The 18,156-nt window shown below is 36.4% G+C and overlaps 1 protein-coding gene across 4 annotated transcripts in view; it reads left to right on the top strand.

Annotated features, from left to right (window-relative positions):
- The window catches only part of gabrb3 (gamma-aminobutyric acid type A receptor subunit beta3), a gene marked incomplete at its 5' end in the record, with an annotated part of 76,762 nt that overhangs the window by 30,291 nt on the left and 28,315 nt on the right, over positions 1-18,156 (top strand). For all 4 annotated transcript variants that reach the window (XM_081380089.1, XM_081380088.1, XM_081380091.1 and 1 more), the window contains 2 exons: positions 13,365-13,585; positions 16,214-16,296. In XM_081380089.1, coding sequence (XP_081236215.1) covers positions 13,365-13,585; positions 16,214-16,296 — 304 coding nt within the window. The remainder of the gene's footprint in view (positions 1-13,364; positions 13,586-16,213; positions 16,297-18,156) is intronic.

Raw genomic sequence — 18,156 nt, 5'->3', positions numbered from 1 at the left:
TGATGTTCTGTTGCAGGTCTATGACTGCTCCGCCTGAAATTTTCTATTGCCCTCTATCTTATTCTCTCTTTGACTGTTGGTCTTCACAGATGTAATTCCAGGCAAAACACATTTCACACTGCAGAACAGTCGGTGACAGGTCCAGATATTTAGCATGCTGTGATTGGTGCATGCTAAATATCTCACGGGCATCGGCGACAAATCGGCGCTTCACTCAGATCGCGTCTTTGATAATACACACCACGCGATTGTAACTCACGTGAACGAGCACCGATTTGCCTCAGATTTTGGCCATTTATCTACGCTTTCCACAAATCTGTTGGCGAGTGAAAATCAAGGATAAACTCGTGCAGTATCTACCCAGCATTAAAGAAGACCTATTATCCTTTTTTACATTTTACACATGAAAAAGTTCTGCAAAGTTACAAAGCAAAGTCCAATTCAAACGTGGTTATTCTCTACATCAGCACTGTTTCTGAACTACCTGAAACATCTTGATTATAGTGTTACATTTTCTTCCAGGAATTTACACATCACAATATTCCTCATTTAAATAATTCCTGCCCAAAGCATACACAAAATAAAGGGGGTGAGGCCTGGTTAAGTTGCATTGGTAGTGTGTTGTCACCATATCTAAGAGATGCTGTTTTTTCCACCCCGGGTCTATCGCAGTTATGGTTAAGAGACATGACATTTTCAAAACACACTCAAAGCGATTGACCATTCACAGCACACTGATTCAACCGATCAATCAGACCACCATGACAGAGCGTTACAGACCAGGAAGAGAGATGCTACAGCCATGTAACATATGTGAAAAATAAGGTGTTTTTTTTTAACATTGAAGCATTATAACCAACTCTAATAGACAATTAGATATATCAGGACGGAAATAAGCCATATTGTTTAGATTTACTACTTATGAACTTTTTACAATATATATTGTTGACAGCACATTACTTTATTTCCCAATCGTTGTTGTAATTTTACTATGAACTAAGTTATGTTCTGTTATTCTGACATTTATTGTCAAGCACACACATACATATTTAATAGGACCTTACTCTGTCAATATGTCACATGAAACAGCTTTCATTTTGTGTTTGTTTAATTTCAGTAACAGGCTGAACCCTGGTGTGTTCAATACAGATTCTCCTGTAAGTGTCCTGGTGTGTTCAGTTCACTTGTAAGTGTGGCTGACAACACCAAAGGCTTTAGGAATTTCAATTTAGAATATCCTCGACCGCAGTCTGCCTTTAAAAGGTATTGTTCTTCAACATCCCAGCTTGAATAGCCCCTTTTTGTATCAAGGCAGAGCTTTTTCAAATGTTTAAAGGTGTTTGAACGTGGAATAGTTGCTCGTTGACTTATGCTGATTTGATGGGTTGTTTTTTATTTGCTTATGTTTTTGTGTCTGTGTCTGGACTGAAGATTACAAAGTATATAATTTTTGGTTAGGGCTGGATACACCTCAGAAGTTTTCTACGATATTATAAGCAGTGATGCAATGAACATACAGTACAGTACATGACAGTAAAGACATTTATTTTTTGTGACCCTGGATCACAAAACCAGTCACAGGTAGCACGGGTATATTTGTGGCAATAGCCAACAATTTCTTTTATGCCAAAAATCATTAGGATATTAAGTAAAGATTATGTTCCACGAATAAATATATAAAACTTTTTGTGTGTGTGTGTGTGTGTGAATGCAACACAATCGCGAACATAAATGGACAACTTTAAAGGCGATTTTCTCAATGTTTCGATTTTTTTATACCCCCAGATTCCAGATTTTCACCACAAACCATTGTACAAACCATACATCAATGGAAAGCTTATTTATTCAGCTTTCATGTGATGTATAAATCTCAATTTCAAAAACAGGTGACTGGTTTTGTGGTCCAGGGTCACATTTTAAAAAAGATTTATATCTCAAATAAATGCTGTTCCGTTCTCTTTCTTTCATTCAAAGGATTCTGAACAAAGGTTTCACAAAAATATTCAGCAGCACAACATTGATCATAATTAGAAATGTTGCTTAAGTGCCAAATCAGCATAGTGGAATATGATTTCTGAAGGATCATGTGACACTGCTGAAAATTCAGCTTTGCCATCACAGGAATAAATTACATTTTAACATACAAAATGAAATAAAAACACAGACATTTTAATTTGTAATGCTATTTCACAAATTTACTTTTTTTTTATAAAATAAATGTGGCCTTGGTGAGCATAAAAGACTTCTTTCAAAGACATTAAAACACTGACTCCAAACTGGTAGTGTATATAAGTATATACACTAAAACTACATGGCCGAAGATAAACCCCTATTGGTCAACCATGAGCTGTTTCCACAACAGTGTGTATAGCCTACAAGTAAGGGCTAACAGGGCCATAATAACAAAATCTTGACCCCTCAGTGGAGTCAGGAGTCATGTCTATTTCACCAAAGTAAATGTTGCTCAACTGTTGACATTTAGACTGTTAAACGGCAGGTGTAACTGTATGTGATGTGTGTGATAGATTGTTGGTGGTAATATAGTGACAGAATTGCACAACTGCCTCATCCAGCCATGTTTAGTCCAACCTGTTAACTCTTGCCATTAGTCATTGAGTCACAGGAAAACATGTCCTGATTGACTGACATATCCACGGCTTTTCTTACGCCCCTGTTGACTGTGACAAGGCCTGATTTTGTGGCATAGTGTATAAATAGCCAGCTGCCATGGCAATGAGGCTCGCACTTGCAGAGTGTCAGGTGGGCAGGCGGTGTGTGTGTGTGCATGTGTGTGTGTTGAACGTTTAATTGTGGTACCTCATTAGCTAGACTGACATGCCAGAGACAGACATGAAACACATCAAGATTTTAGTTAGTACGTGTGTTAATGAAACCAAGGAGGATGAAGTCAATGGAGTGGATGTGTTTCGAGTGTCTTGCCGTCACGTTGTATGACAAAAGTAACAGTCCCAGAGGTTCAGTAGTGACATGGGTAGACATTACAGAAGAATTTGTGGATTCCCCACAGCTTTGAAACGCATAGACTGAGACAGCGCAGCTACACTGAGATGCACTCCAGATTTTTACCCAAGAGGCTTTTTCTTTTTTTGCTGCTTTCCCATGGTTTCCTCTGAATATCTTCATTGTTTTTTTTTTTTTTTTGCTCAAGCTCTAAAAGAATCACTCTTTACTGTGACAGGTTGTAGTATAATCATATCATACCCTGAAGTTTGTTCTTGAAAGTTACACCAATGTTTCTTGTTCAGTACAATTAAAGCTCTGAGACATTTCTGTTAATCCAACTGTGTTGGGTTATGGTCTAACAATACACAACTTTGTTCATGAAAGTTAAAGTGATGTTCGGGCTTCAAAACAAGCTCTAAATTACAGTGGGTAGTAACTAAACTTAGGATTTGTCGTTTGAGCTGTAAAGTTGTCTAAATCATTATTTTAGTGGTGGGACTACTGTTTAAGAAACTCTGGATATGTGGGGGACTTTAAGCATATAGCAGTTATGTCGCGTCCCTTCACACAGTTGTAAAAGTTGAATGATTGCTCAGACAAGCAATTCAGTTGCAATAGTCACATCTTAACATGTATATGTCATGTAATGTAAAGTCTGGTTATATTTAATACAGTATTTTCAAGTTTATTCTGGTGCACCATAGACCTTCAGTGGAAATGTATTCCAGTGAAAACACAACACAATCTTTATTTGTTTTGGACAATTATTTTATAGCTTAACTTGTAATGAACCTGGATTGTTCTTCCTTTTACCTTTATGGTTCTACAGTTGCTATTTTGGAAAAAATCTGTAAAACATTCTGTAACTCAAATGTATTACATAAAATGTAGACACAGCTTCAGCTTGAAATATGATCCATGCGCTGTCTATTAAGGTCTACTTTTCAATGTTGTGCTCTAGATGTCAGTGCATTCAGCTGTATTCTGTCTTCAGACCGGAAGTGGCAGGGCTGTTAAAGACTAAAAGCTCTCATGCTCTCCTGTCAGTGGGGTAAAGTCAGTGCCTTGAGTAAAAAAAAGATTTGCTTTATGTGCATTACATTTTACTGTACTCTCTCTCTCTCTCTCTCTCTCTCTCTCTCTCTCTCTCTCTCTGTCTTCACTTCTAAAATCAGGGTAGTGGTAACGTCATTACTCACGCAAAGACATATTTTCACTCACAGAGTTGAGTCGCAGTGCAAGAATTATGGCATGAAATATCCCATTCAAAGCTGTCTGTCAGCAAGATTGCTTGGGAAAGGGAAAAAATTGTTGAAAATATTACACTCTTCCATAAAAATGAATTAAATACAATTTGCATCTAACGGACCGTGCTGCTTACACAGCCTCTCGAGGAGGGCCCAGCACAGGCGGCATTAAATTACCCTGTCAAAATGTGCTGTTAGCAAGCAGAATATTTCTCAGAAATCAAAAGCATTCAGACATAATCAATATACTGCTGCTGTTCTGTGTTCAATCAGGGGGTGAATCTCACAAAACCTGCCAAGAGTATGTCCCCGTCACATTTCACACAGAAATAAAATTATATATTTTTGTATTTATTTGTGTGTGTGTGTGTGTGTGTGTGTGTGTGTGTGTGTGTGTGTGTGTGTGTGTGTGTATATATATATGTGTGTGTGTGTGTGTGTGTGTGTGTGTGTGTGTGTGTGTGTGTGTGTGTGTGTGTGTGTGTGTGTGTGTGTGTGTGTGTGTGTGTGTGTGTGTGTGTGTGTGTGTGTGTGTGTGTGTATAATTTTTGGACAAAAAAAAAAAAATTCCCTAAAAAAAAATCTGATTCTCATTCATATTTTTAATATTAGGTTTAATATTTGCTGATTTCAATAGAAAAACGAATGCATTTATGGTTACACTTTATTTTAAGGTGTCCTTGTTAAAGTGTAATTATGCATCTAAGTACTGAGTTATATTAATTAACTACATGTACTTACTATAGGGTTCAGTTAGGGTTAGTTGCATGTAATTATGCATAGTTTATAGTTATAACTAGAGTAACTATGTAACGTGTAACAATGACACTGCAAAATAATGTGTTACCGTATTTTTTTATTATTATTTTAAAGGAATTTAAAGAACCCCACCAGGACAAATGACCAAAAAATAATAATAGAAATAGAAACAATATATCTGTACTCACTATGAGAATCTGGGGGGGAATGTGTTTAATGTTCATGAAAATAATGTCCAAATGCAAAACATCTTCATTCCAAGACTTTAGTTATTATGGAACATGTATCTTGTACATATTTTTACTTAGGGTTAAATGTGACCTAGACATGCTTTCATGAGATTGAAAGAGATCCTCAAATTGCTTATGGAGGCATTTAAAAGAATATCATAAATCTCTCTCTTTCTCTTTCTCCTTGAGGGGTAGTCTTTGCCTTTCTTGACAACATCTGAAGTCAGGGAACATTTCATAAGTGCTACTGACGCACAGGACTGACATTCTCATCCATGCACAAACACGAATGAAACATATTCAGTGTGATAGTGCTGCATGGATACACAGCAGATGATCGCTCTGGCACAATGTGTGTGGCAAGTATAAGTGGTTGCCCTGGAAACCAATATCATCTTTAGTATGGATTTGAAGATGTTTGTGGTACTTACCCAGGTGAAGAGGTAGGTGGGGGTGGTTTTATGAAATTACAGTTTTTTTTTTAAAGCGTATTGCCTGAAAATGTAATTATATCTACAAAAAGCTCCATCATACCTGCTGCTCTCTGGTCAAGCTTTGTGTTGAAAACTGTCAGATGAATAAGTTGATTTGTGTGGCATATTTAAAAATAAAAAGGTTTCAGAAACACTACAATGATCCATTAATGAATGCTGGTGGTTTCCTTTAATTTAATGCAGCTGTAACCTGATGGCTGAGTTTGGTCAAAGAGCTTTCAAGGTGAAAGTAAGAGAAGGAAAGGCACAGAAAGTGAAGAATGCACCGGAAAGCCTCAGAAACGCACAAGGTATCGGCCCAGAGCTCAGCAAGCCTGTGTGGGCGTTCTGCAGAGAGGGAGCGTCGTCAAGGAGACTGGAATTATTAATATATTTAGTCTTTTGTTTGTGCTCGCCCCCTTTATTTTTAGCTTGATAGTCAGCTTTGTGGCCTGTAATTGTTCAATCAGGCGTAATATCAGTGTATAGAAGTGTTAACTCTGAACTTCACTAAGTGCCTATTATCTCCACCTTTAGGATAAATAGGTGTGCTCCGGGAACCATTTCCTTCCAGCGACTGGTACAGTATGTGTCATATGACCTGAAGGCAAATGGAGCATGTTGCGGTCTAAGTGCCCTCTAAAAACAGTTTGCGTGAACCGCAAGGTGACATCCAGGAGTTCTCCGCTTCAATTATAGATGGAGTTAAGAGGACATTCCACTGTTTAAATCACGCCAAAATGTCCTGTTGGATACTTTGGAGCTCCTGTTGAAAGTCTCATTGACACACTGCAAAGCTCCTGGGCTTATCCCTGCCGAGCACTAGCAGGCAATGGAGAGGGCAAGCAGCAAGATCACGCTGTGACATCAGCCTCTTTGAACACCATGTTAACTACAGCCTGTTGAGTTGCAGAGCTCTGGGGATGAGTGCCTCTCTCCTCTCTCTGGAATTCATCCGCTGTTACCAGGAAGTTTTCTTTTTCCTGTGCGCTTTACACACGGTTGTCTTTCTTCAATGCTGTTGTTTGCATGGGAGGAAGCACGTTGATGTCAGGAGGAAAATCAATATCATATGAAAGAAAACTGGCTCTACGACCGACCTGAACCTTGGGCTGCCAGATGTAATTTCTGAGCAGAGGATGCAAGAGTCCAACGCTTCTGGAGTCAAAAGTAGTTTAAGCCATTAGGAATTTTTCTTAAAGGGATAGTTCACCCAAAAATAAAAATTCTGTCACCATTTGCTCACCCTCACTCGTTCCAAACCCGTAAGACTTTTGTTCATCTGTGGAATGCAAATGAAGATCTTTTTAATGAAATCTTAGCTATTTCTGTCCCTCTTTTGACATCTACAATCCATATGAATTGAGTGGTATAGTCCAAAATTTCTGAAGAGACACGATTGATTTATATGCTGAACAGATTGAGTTTAGGCTTTTATTAAAGGAGAACTTGGTAACTTTTTTAACTTAATAAAACTGTCTAGAAATCATTTGGATGGTTAAACAAAAAAAAACAAAAAAAATTGGGAAAACCAACCTTGCAACTTGGGGACTACCGTCCGGGCAAAATAGAAATTGGAAGTCTCGTGAGAAGCGAGAACGAGAACGAGCGCGAAACACGAATCGCTTTACGGCAATTCAACATAAACACACACGCATGTATGATGTATTACCAGATTACCCACCTCGGTAGACATAGCTCCACACGATACAGTTGGCTTGCTCCGATCAAAACAAACGCACATGAGCAGCGGTAGAGAGGGGGAGGAGGCCGCCGCAAGTGAGTTTTTTACGACCGTGTTGTGAAATATACGCCCCCCCACAGCTGTAGGGGGAGCTCGTGGGGAAAACATGCGACAACAAAAGGGAAAATCAGCGAGGAAGTGACTAGAGTTCGCTAGAGTTGCCGAGTTCTCCTTTAAGGTACATATAAACATACAATGAGGTTCATTCTCGTGTGTTACAGAGAAGGTTTCAGCTTTCACAAGAGGTTTGTTCTCCCGCGTCAAGCAGGTTCGGTTGAGCTTTGATCAATGTTTATATGTGAATAAAAACCTAAATTCAATGTTCGTCACATAAACTGATCGTGTCTCTTCAGAAAATTTGGACTAAACCGGTCAATTCATATGGATTCGTTTTACGATCTCTTTATGAACTTTTTGAAGCGTAAAAGTAGTAGTTGTGTAGCTGTAAATGGAGGGACAGAAAAGTCTCAAAAAGATCAAAAATAAAAATTCTGTCATCATTTACTCACCGTCATTTTACTTTCCAATACTTGTTCACACTTTGGAACACAAAGGAAGATATTATGAAAATTTTCTCAGTGGTGTCCATACAGTGAAAGTCAATGGGGTCCAATGTTGCATAATGTATATATTTAACTCCACATTGGTATATGTAACTACACTGATTTAGGCCTCATGGTAAGTGTAAGCTCATTAGTCATTCATGAATCAGACTACAATGGCTGCACTGTATGCTTTTGATTCACTAACAAGAACCAGTTCATAAGAGTCATTTATTCTGTATGACCAGCACAATATAAACAATGTCTTGAGTGTACCTGTAAAGTCATTCATTTTGTTAAGTACCAATCAGAAATGAACATTAAGCTAGGATAGGAGAAAGTTCATCTTTAAATGCGACAATTGTTTGCTTATTTATACACATAACAATCTTTTAAACTTTTCTATTTATTACATCTAGCAAGTTAAATACCCACAATACGGATCAGTGAAGTTTCACGCTGACACTGCACAGAGGAATCTCTCTTATTGCTGTTTTTCTGGTATTCCCAGCAGACCTGGTGGTGGTAGGTTGACGTAAATGCTCTCTGACTGGCATGCTGAAAGCTTGTCTTTGTGTGAGAGCACACACTCCTCACCCAGCTGATGACACTATCACCTCAGCCTCCCAGAGGGTCTCATTTATTGACAGTTTTTTTTTTTTCTTTTCTATGATTGATCCTGTTCTTCACAAACTTTTTTCATTGTGTTTTCAAATACAATGTAGGGCGTAAATATGGCGAAAAGTGTAGTTTCTGGGCCCTATCTTGCACCCAGCGCAATTGACTTTGTACACCGACGCATGTATCATTCCTATTTTGCACCTGCGCAAAGCGCGCTTTTCCCTCCACAGAAGCACGTCGCTAAACTAGGGAATGAACTTGCGCTCCCTGGGCGGTTCAGCTCAAAAAAGGAGGCGTGTTCCGGCGCAAACGTTCCTTCATGCTATTTTGCAGGTTTAGAAAACAATTGCGCCACTAACCAGGAAAAAATAGTTTAAAGTCAGTGGCGCGTTGCGCATGTTATTCATATGCTATTTTAAGGGCGCATGCTTGGCCATAATCAATGTAGCGTGTGCACAACGCGCATACACTTTGATTCTCTCATCTACACAGAAGCAGCAGTTTTCATTTTTTGCCAATCATACATTATTATGATAGATAGATAGATAGATAGATAGATAGATAGATAGATAGATAGATAGATAGATAGATAGATAGATAGATAGATAGATAGATAGATAGATAGATAGATAGATAGATAGATAGATAGATAGATAGATAGATAGATAGATAGATAGATAGATAGATAGATAGATAGATAGATAGATAGATAGATAGACAATTTATTATAAAAGCATACATCTAGCTTACACATTTACCCAAATTATCATACGCCTTTTTAACCTAAGTTAATTTGGGTGGGTTTCTCCATCCCCAACGTCCCTGACGAGAGCGTTGCTCTCCTTGGCTGTGAACCGCTCCTGGCGCGCGCCTGGCAAATCCGCCGTTATAATACCAATCTGCTTTAGAACAAAGCGCGTCTGCTCTTAAAGGGAATGTGAGATGACGCTCTGATTGGTTTATTTCACGTTACGCCCAAACCACACCTATGAATAATGAAGCTACTTCAGACCAACCCATTTTAGATTTGCGCCTGAGCAAGAGTCATTTATCCCGCTGGGAAAATAGCAACAGCGCCAAGACCCGCCCACAAAGTTACTTGCGCTTTGTGCTTTGACACTTGCGTTTCAGATCGTTAAAATAGGGCCCTCTATGTCATAAGTCACTCCAGATTGTTAATAAAAATAATAATTTATAATAATAGTATTAGAATTATATTATAAATATATATAATTTATAGTTTTGTAAATATCAAGTGTAAAAATATTATTATATTTATAGTTAAGTTAACTTATTAGTATTATTATTTATAATAAATGTGATTATTTTATAATAAAATAAAAATACATTTTCCAGCCTGGTAACTGTAATCTGAATCTAGCAGGGGTAAATCTACGTCTCAGTTCTTTTGTGAGTACCCATGTGTTTGATATCAGCCCCTACATTACTAGATTGTCAGTTTCAGATTTGAAATAATGTCTCTCTGTTTGTTTCTCTTGCGTTTCATCTGTTATTTTTATCTGTGGGACAGGGGAAGTAGTGTATATGTCAGAATGTGGTGTCACTTTATCATGAGGGAATCCCTCTCAGTGGAGAACAACAACAATGATTTACTGTGGAGTCATAGCCTGAGATGTAGCAAGCAGCATCTTAAGATGCCTTTATTTTTAGCTGTTTTCTTCTTGCAGCTTGAATCTACTACTATAAAATTTTGCCTAGTAATGAATGATTGATGCCTTATGTTTTGTGTGACCACTGCAGCACAGTTCCCTAGATATTTAAAGTATCAAATCGCTCAGCTGGCACGACAGCATCTGTTTACTCCATTATTAAACATACATGAAAACGACACTGGTTTTACAATTTTCAGTGCACTTCTTGCTTGTCTGGATCATGTTTGACTAATGGACTGTGTGTGATACAGTACATGATTATAATCATTCATAACTAAACATTAGCTTTGTGTAATTTGTGATGGTAGTGTCTCTGAGCAGATGCTATTGTATGGAAAATAGTAAAGAAAACATTACCAGACACAAATGGCCCTACACACAGGTATTTGAGAGATGAGTATCCTCTGCTTCGTCTCCGGCTAGACAATTTACTAAGTACATTTGTTTACTGATGGGAAAACTGTGCACAAAATATAACAAAAAGTAAACAGAGGTGAAACTACCAAATACTTAATTAGCAAATATATTCTGGCTAGCTGCACAAGCTGTTTGGCAAAATGTAGCTTATATAACAAATAGTAAATATATATATATATATATATATATATATATATATATATATATATATATATATATATATATATATATATATATATATATATATATACATATATATATATATATATATATATATATATATATATATATATATATATATATATTTGCAGTCACACTACCTTTCAAAAGTTTCGGGTCAGTATGATATTTATTTTTTTTATTTTATTTTTTTGAAGGAAGTCACTCATGCCCAAGGTGTCATTTATTGGATCAAAAATACAGTAATTTTTTTTATATATATATATATATATATATATATATATATATATATATATATATATATATATATATATATATATATATATATATATATATATATATATATGTCATTTATTCTTGTGATGGCAAAGCTGAATTTTCAGCATCATTACTCCAGTCTTCAGTGTCACATGATCCTTCAGAAATCATTCTAATATGCTCATTTGTAGCTCAAGATTTATTTTTATTTTTATTTCCTGTTGGGATATTTTTTAAACTTTTGCTGATTAATATTTTTGTGGTAAACATGGTAAACGTGATTCCAATTTAATGTATCCTTGTTGAATAAGAGTATGTATTTCTTTGGGAGGAAAAATCTTACTGACACCAAAATATTTAAATGGTGTATATGAACTTATATTGTTTGTTGCTTCTAACGTATATTACTTTTCAACCCAAAATGAAAATTCTGTCTTAATTTTACTTTACACACCCTATTGCTGTCCTGGCCCATATGACTCTTGCTTCTGCAGAACACGTACACACACACACACATAGTTTTGATTCATATTTTTGAACATTGACTCTCATTGCACGAACAAAAGAAAACAAAAAGAAAATCTTACTTTTGAATTTCAAAAGAAGAAAGAAAGTCATACAGGTTCAAATGATATGAAGGTGAGTAAATGATGACGGAATTTTCATTTTCAGCGAACTATGCCTTTAAATCTTCACTACTGTGTTGCTACTACCCAACATTGGCTGGGTTAAGAACTTCGAAGCATTCTTAATACTAATTAGCATTAGTAATACTTTTGGTAATGTAGGGTATAATTTATTGTGAAAATGATTTGTATCCATCAGTGTAATTTAGGGGATTAATTAAAACAAAAGCATTACAGAAAGGCATGAAGGGAGAAAGGAGGAGAATAAGAAGCAGGAAGAGGGATAGGGCTGGAAAGAATGGAAGACGGAGAGAGAGAGGGAATCACAGACATTAGTAATCATAAAGAAGGTGTCCCTGTCATGTCGTCCCCCTCATCTCGTTAGCTAATGAACTCGGCTTACACGCTCCCTTGCACAGCCTCTGCTCAGCTGGCACAGTCTGAAGGCAGCCCCAGGGACCATAGCCCGGTTCTAACATATGTTTCTAAGTGAATTACTTCTTATTACATCAACAGGTTGTGCACATTGCGGTGGACAGCATGTCAGGTCTTCATTTTACCCATGAGTACCTAATAGCAGACACACAAAGTACACACATACACACATCCGCGCTTCCTACTGGATTTCAGAGGTTCAAATTTGACCCAGGGGACAAATAAGATCCATACATTTTGTGATTTCAGCACTTTTAAAATTCATTGAGTTTCAGAGGCGGCCCAAATAAGGCCTATCATGCCAAAGCTTTAGTTTGATTGAATTTCTATACTGTGAATCGCTGAGGTCATATAGTATAGCTCTACGAGCTGATGTCGAGTGGACTATTGAGACTATATGGCAATGTTAATGTGAATCCGTAGCCCGCGCAGCACACACCAGACTGCCTCGCAGAGATGCGTTTTCGTGGCAGACAGACTTGAAAGATGGAAGCCGAAGGCAGCTTGTTTTCAATCCAACTTTGACGCTTCTATAAATAATACTCAGACAACCGAAAATCTATTTGCTGAAGGCCACAGCCTTTAGATTTCTGTTTCTGACCTTGACACTTTTGACTCTTCAGGAAAAACAGAGTGTGTGAGCTCTGTTCCAAAATCTTGGGTGAATTCCGAACGGCATTTTTGCATCCTTTAGGGACACTACGAGAAGGGGACACAACTTGAAGGGTCATTCCAGAACAAAAGTGAGCGGCTGAATGCTTTCTCAAAAGGCCTTTCACTTTGAAGAATTTTGTCATTTATGATCACATGGTCCTAAATACATCACGTGTATCCTCACAATTTATTGTGAAAATGTAGGTAATTATTTTTCTTTTTCTTTTCTTTTTTGTGGTTACCTAGTGCCACATGAAGAGAGTTCGCAAATGGGAATGAATTGAAGACACAAAGAGGCAATATTTGACATAATATATTGTTTTATATATTTTGAGCCCCTATATCTTCTTAGCATATTGCTTTAGCTTTGTTAACACAATTGTTTATTACACTGAATTTTTTGTTGTTGTTCTGTTCTTTCTATACAAATTGCAATGTAAATTTTATGGCTGATTTAACTAAATGCTGTGGGTGCTTTTTTTTTATAATAATTTTGTTTGATAAAACAAACTGCTAATGTTTCTCTTTGACTTTTCTACAGGACTACACATTGACCATGTATTTCCAGCAGTATTGGAGGGACAAGCGGCTAGCATATTCTGGAATCCCTCTCAATCTTACTCTAGACAACCGGGTAGCTGACCAACTCTGGGTTCCTGACACGTATTTCCTAAATGACAAGAAGTCTTTCGTCCACGGTGTCACGGTGAAGAACCGCATGATCCGCTTGCACCCAGATGGCACAGTTCTTTATGGATTAAGGTGAGAACTAACTGATCACATAACCAGGGCCTCAAACAGGAAGTCATGTCATCTCTTGGAATATCTGAAGGCCAGATTTTTCCTAATATCATTCAGTCATCATTAGAACACATTAGAACAAACTGATTATTCAGTCAGTTATTCAAGAAGGTCCAGACTTTAAAGCTCTTGATTCTATGTTGTACTTCAAAATTTACCACAATAAATACAATAAAACGTGATAAATTCTAGTCATGAATGGTTTAAAAAGCTTTCTAATTCATGTTGGTGCAATATGATGTTTTCTCCTCTTTTCATCAGACTTTTTCATTTATGTGGCGGTTTTAGATCATGTTTGACTTTCTCCATAGCGTTTTAAAGTGGTAAATTCTCAATAGAATTATAATGGGTTGCACATCATTAGCTGTAATGTATATACACACAATATGGTGATTCTCGCGCCACTCATGCAAAATTATATAATTGGGCTTCAGTCATGTTGTGCAGATAATTGGTCCATTTAAGTTGTATGGGAGCAAATGAAAATGAGCAAAATTTTTATTTTTAGTATTGTTTGTTTGTCTTGGCTGTAAATTTCCTTTTTTTTTTATTGTCAGGATTTGATCACTAGATATAGTATGTCAAATATACATACAACCATCTTAAATTACAATAAAATGCTTAAAAAGTACTTTTTATTTTTGGTAAAAATACAATTCATTTAACTATATTTTAATATATTAATTAACTTTTTTTTATCCAAAATGGTCATTCAAAATGTTTTTCACATACTGCTTTTCACATAATTTGTTTGTATTTGATGTTTTAACTAATGAGGGAAGAGTATGACAGTATGTAGCTTCAGCGAACAAACAGATCATGAGAGCGTGCCCTTTTTTGGCCAGTGCACTCGTCAACTAAATTGCTTAAGTGCTAATGTGTGCCTTTATCTTGTTAAATCCCTTCAGTGTTATCAGAGTCTGATGAGCTGCATTGCTCTTTCCCCTGCGAAAGAGCAGGGGTATGCCTTCATCCTCTGTACCAGCTGGAGTGCACTATGAGCCAGTTACCGTAGCCTAATTTAGCTTTTCGTTTTGTTCCAAATGAGATCCTGTGGACTAATGCAGCCATATGCTAATGAATGGTTCTTGCTTATAAAGTTTATTGAACCATTTCCGTCCTTTTGTGATTTATCTCCTTGCACTCAAATGTAACATCAGCAATCCATTGAACATCATTTTACAGTTCATCTAGGGAGTTCCCTGGCTATATAATGCACATTTTGTAGTTTGACGAAGCGATAGTGTGGATGGAGGGCTTTTATTTGTTTGCCTGAGCTGGGCGCCATTAAAGAAAGAAGAGCTTGCATATTTATGGGAAGGCATTTGAGTGTGCTCTCATTAAAACGACTCTGTAGATGGAATGAAGACACTGAGTTTCCTCTTTAATTTACCTCTTCCAGGAAGGAAGGACCAGGAAGGATAGTAACAACCCAATCTAAAGCAATGTTATATGCTCATATGTCAAAATACTTATTTGTGGTGATCCTTAAATTTAAATCGAGGGAGAGTATGCAATACAGAGACAAAACAAAAGTGGAATGACTGCTTTATTATGTTGTTGGAATATGTTACTGGAGGGATAAAAATGAGTAAACAATTAAATTTAATGCATGGTAGAGTTATTTTAACTCTCAAACAATCTGTCCAGATTGTGTGAGCTAGAAAGTTCTGTTGTCTATTAACAATAGTGTAGCGATGCATAAAACACAGTTTAAGGTGCAGTTACAACACTTTGGCACAGTTTTGCAGACAAAAAAGGTCCACTGTCTCTTGTCAATAGTGTATCGATGAATAAACCAAACCAAGCTTTCTGTTGGTCAATGCGTGAAGCGAAATCTGCCTGGGGAAATCTTACACCCTCACCCAAAATGCCCAGTCGCATGAATTCCTGTTGAAATAACTGAATGACAAAAATTTTATAAAAGAATTGAAACCTCCTTGCCATAGAGGACCTTGGTGAGACCCTGCATTTATCCAGATAAGATTAGAAGGATTCAACATGATCTTCCTCTTATGATATGCTTATTTCAATTGTTACCAGGAAGTTAAATCGATACCTGGACTGTATTGTTACCTGGATGAGAAACCAAACCTCACTTAAAATGTTCATGGATATCGATTCACAAAGGACATTTATCATCACATTTTAGTCTAAGCTCACACTCGTAGCAAAGTGGCATGATGAATGGGATATTTTATTAGATTAAATATGGGCTTTCCTTGAGCTTGCTTGGCAACTTGAAGTACCACTAATCAGTAGCCACTTTAATGGGACAAAAAACGCACTTTCATATATTCAAGTCTGCACTATTTGTTCATGTCCACTGATGCATATGCATGCTCTGTTCTATATTTGGTTCAAAAGCCTTTTGAAGGGCAGGAGGAGCCATATTTTAATTTGTTCCATCTTGCTCGTCCTGTTTACAAAGATATACACAAAAGTTTTGCAGTGTTGTTGAGCAAGTGTGGTACATGCTACAGTATATAATACTGTAGAAGAGCTGTGAGCACCTGAATGTATATAATTGTGGCTTCGATTTTCCTGTAACCTTTGTGTGTGTGTGTGTGTGTGTTTCTGTGTTTCTAGAATCACCACCACTGCCGCTTGCATGATGGATCTGAGAAGGTATCCATTAGATGAACAGAACTGCACTCTGGAGATAGAGAGTTGTAAGTGTTCTCTCTTTTCACTCATTTACACACACCCTGCTGCAAAGACCAGCATACATTACCATGCTGTTTCCTAGCTGGTTTATACTAGTCATTGCTAGTTTCACTGTAAAAAAAGATTGCTGTGATTATTTATCACAACTTAAAATTCAACATTAGAATAAGAAGTAATGTGTTGTTTCAACTTAAAAAAAGTACTTGTTTGTGCTTGACTTAAAATAGTAAGTTTAGTTAACTTTAGTTTAGTTGGATATTTAAGTTATCTCAACAAATTTTAAGTTAAGAATTGCAGCTGCATTTTTACAGTGTTGGTGCTTTTCTCACTGGCGAGCAAGCATAGTCATAAATAAAAATAAAATAAAATTTTCAGTATTACCGAATATGATGTTGTATTTTTCTGCTGTAGTGCCTAAAATTATAATAATAAATGTTTACCCTTTTACAATTTAACTTCTTTTCAGGTTTTGAATAGAAAATATTGTCTGATCATATCCTTTATACCATATATTCTACCGTTTAAAAGTTTGGGGTCAGTAAGATTTTTTAATGTTTATTAAAGAAGTCTCTTCTGCTCATCAAGGCATTTATTAGATCAGAAATACAGTAAAACAGTACTATTGTGAAATAGTATTACAAGTTAAAATAACAGCTTTCTTTTTGTAATATATTTTAACATGTAATTTATTCCTGTGATAGCAAAGCTAAGCAGCCATTACTCCAGTCTTCAGTGTCACATGATCCTTAAAAAATCATTCTAATATGATGATTTGCTGCTCAAGAAACCTTTCTAATCAATGTTAAAAATAGTTGTGCGGCTTAGTAATTTTGTGAAAACTGTAATAATTGTTTTTCAGGATTCTTTGATGAATAAAAAGTTCAAAAGAACAGCATTTATTTGAAATATAAATCTTTTGTGACGTTATAAATGTCTTTACTGTCACTTGATCAATTGAATGCTTCCTTGCTGAATAAAACAAATAGTTTAAACATAGTGTAGCTTAAAATCAAACCTTTTTGTATGATTATTAGGTTGTTTTTGCTGAATATGTTTTTTTAGCTGGCTAATTATTTTGAACTGAATGCAAAATGAAGTTTTAGCTTACCTTGTTAATCAGTGAAAACACAAAAAAATTATATATTTTATTGTTTTATCCTTAATACTTATTTTTATGATTAAGAATATATAGTAGGATTTTCGACTCTATAATCTATAATCTTGCATGACACCTATGATTGTCAGTCAACTTCTTTTGACAGAAGCATTGTGTTTTGTTTATGCTCTTTAATCTGCATTAAAACAATCAACTCTCTCTGGACCATCACTTGTATTTGCATCACTTCTTTAACATCTAGTTATTCAGTTTAGTAATAACCAAACTTTCAGTTTAGAAACCAAACTTTAAGTGTACGCAGTGCTTCATGTACGCTAATAAAACCACCGAGCTCATTATGGTTTACAAACACAGCAATGCTGGTATGAAATGGAACGGTCTGTGTCACAGTGGGAAGTCTGACCCCTAACAGCTCCCTACACAAAACAGATACTCATATTCATGATTATGCTAACAATGCACTTGTGCTGCCTTTTTCAGCATATGTTACACATACCAATTATGGAAAAGAAACCCGCAAAAGGCCGCATTTCCAGGGATCGCATCCTTATAATTGTAAATGAGGGAAATGTAGTTTTTTTGAAAAGAACAAGCATTGTTTATTCAACATAACTTGGACAGAGTTGCTGTGATTAGTGAGATGAAGGAAAGGGACCAACATTCAGTTAAAGAGTGATGTATAAAAATATAATATAACATAACAACATAATGTAATATATTAAGCTCAGTAAATCTCTCACCAGAACAT

Source organism: Scardinius erythrophthalmus, assembly GCF_964197995.2.
Source record: "Scardinius erythrophthalmus genome assembly, chromosome: 12".
NCBI classification, from domain to species: domain Eukaryota; kingdom Metazoa; phylum Chordata; class Actinopteri; order Cypriniformes; family Leuciscidae; genus Scardinius; species Scardinius erythrophthalmus.
This window is presented reverse-complemented; position numbering and strand designations above follow the sequence as displayed.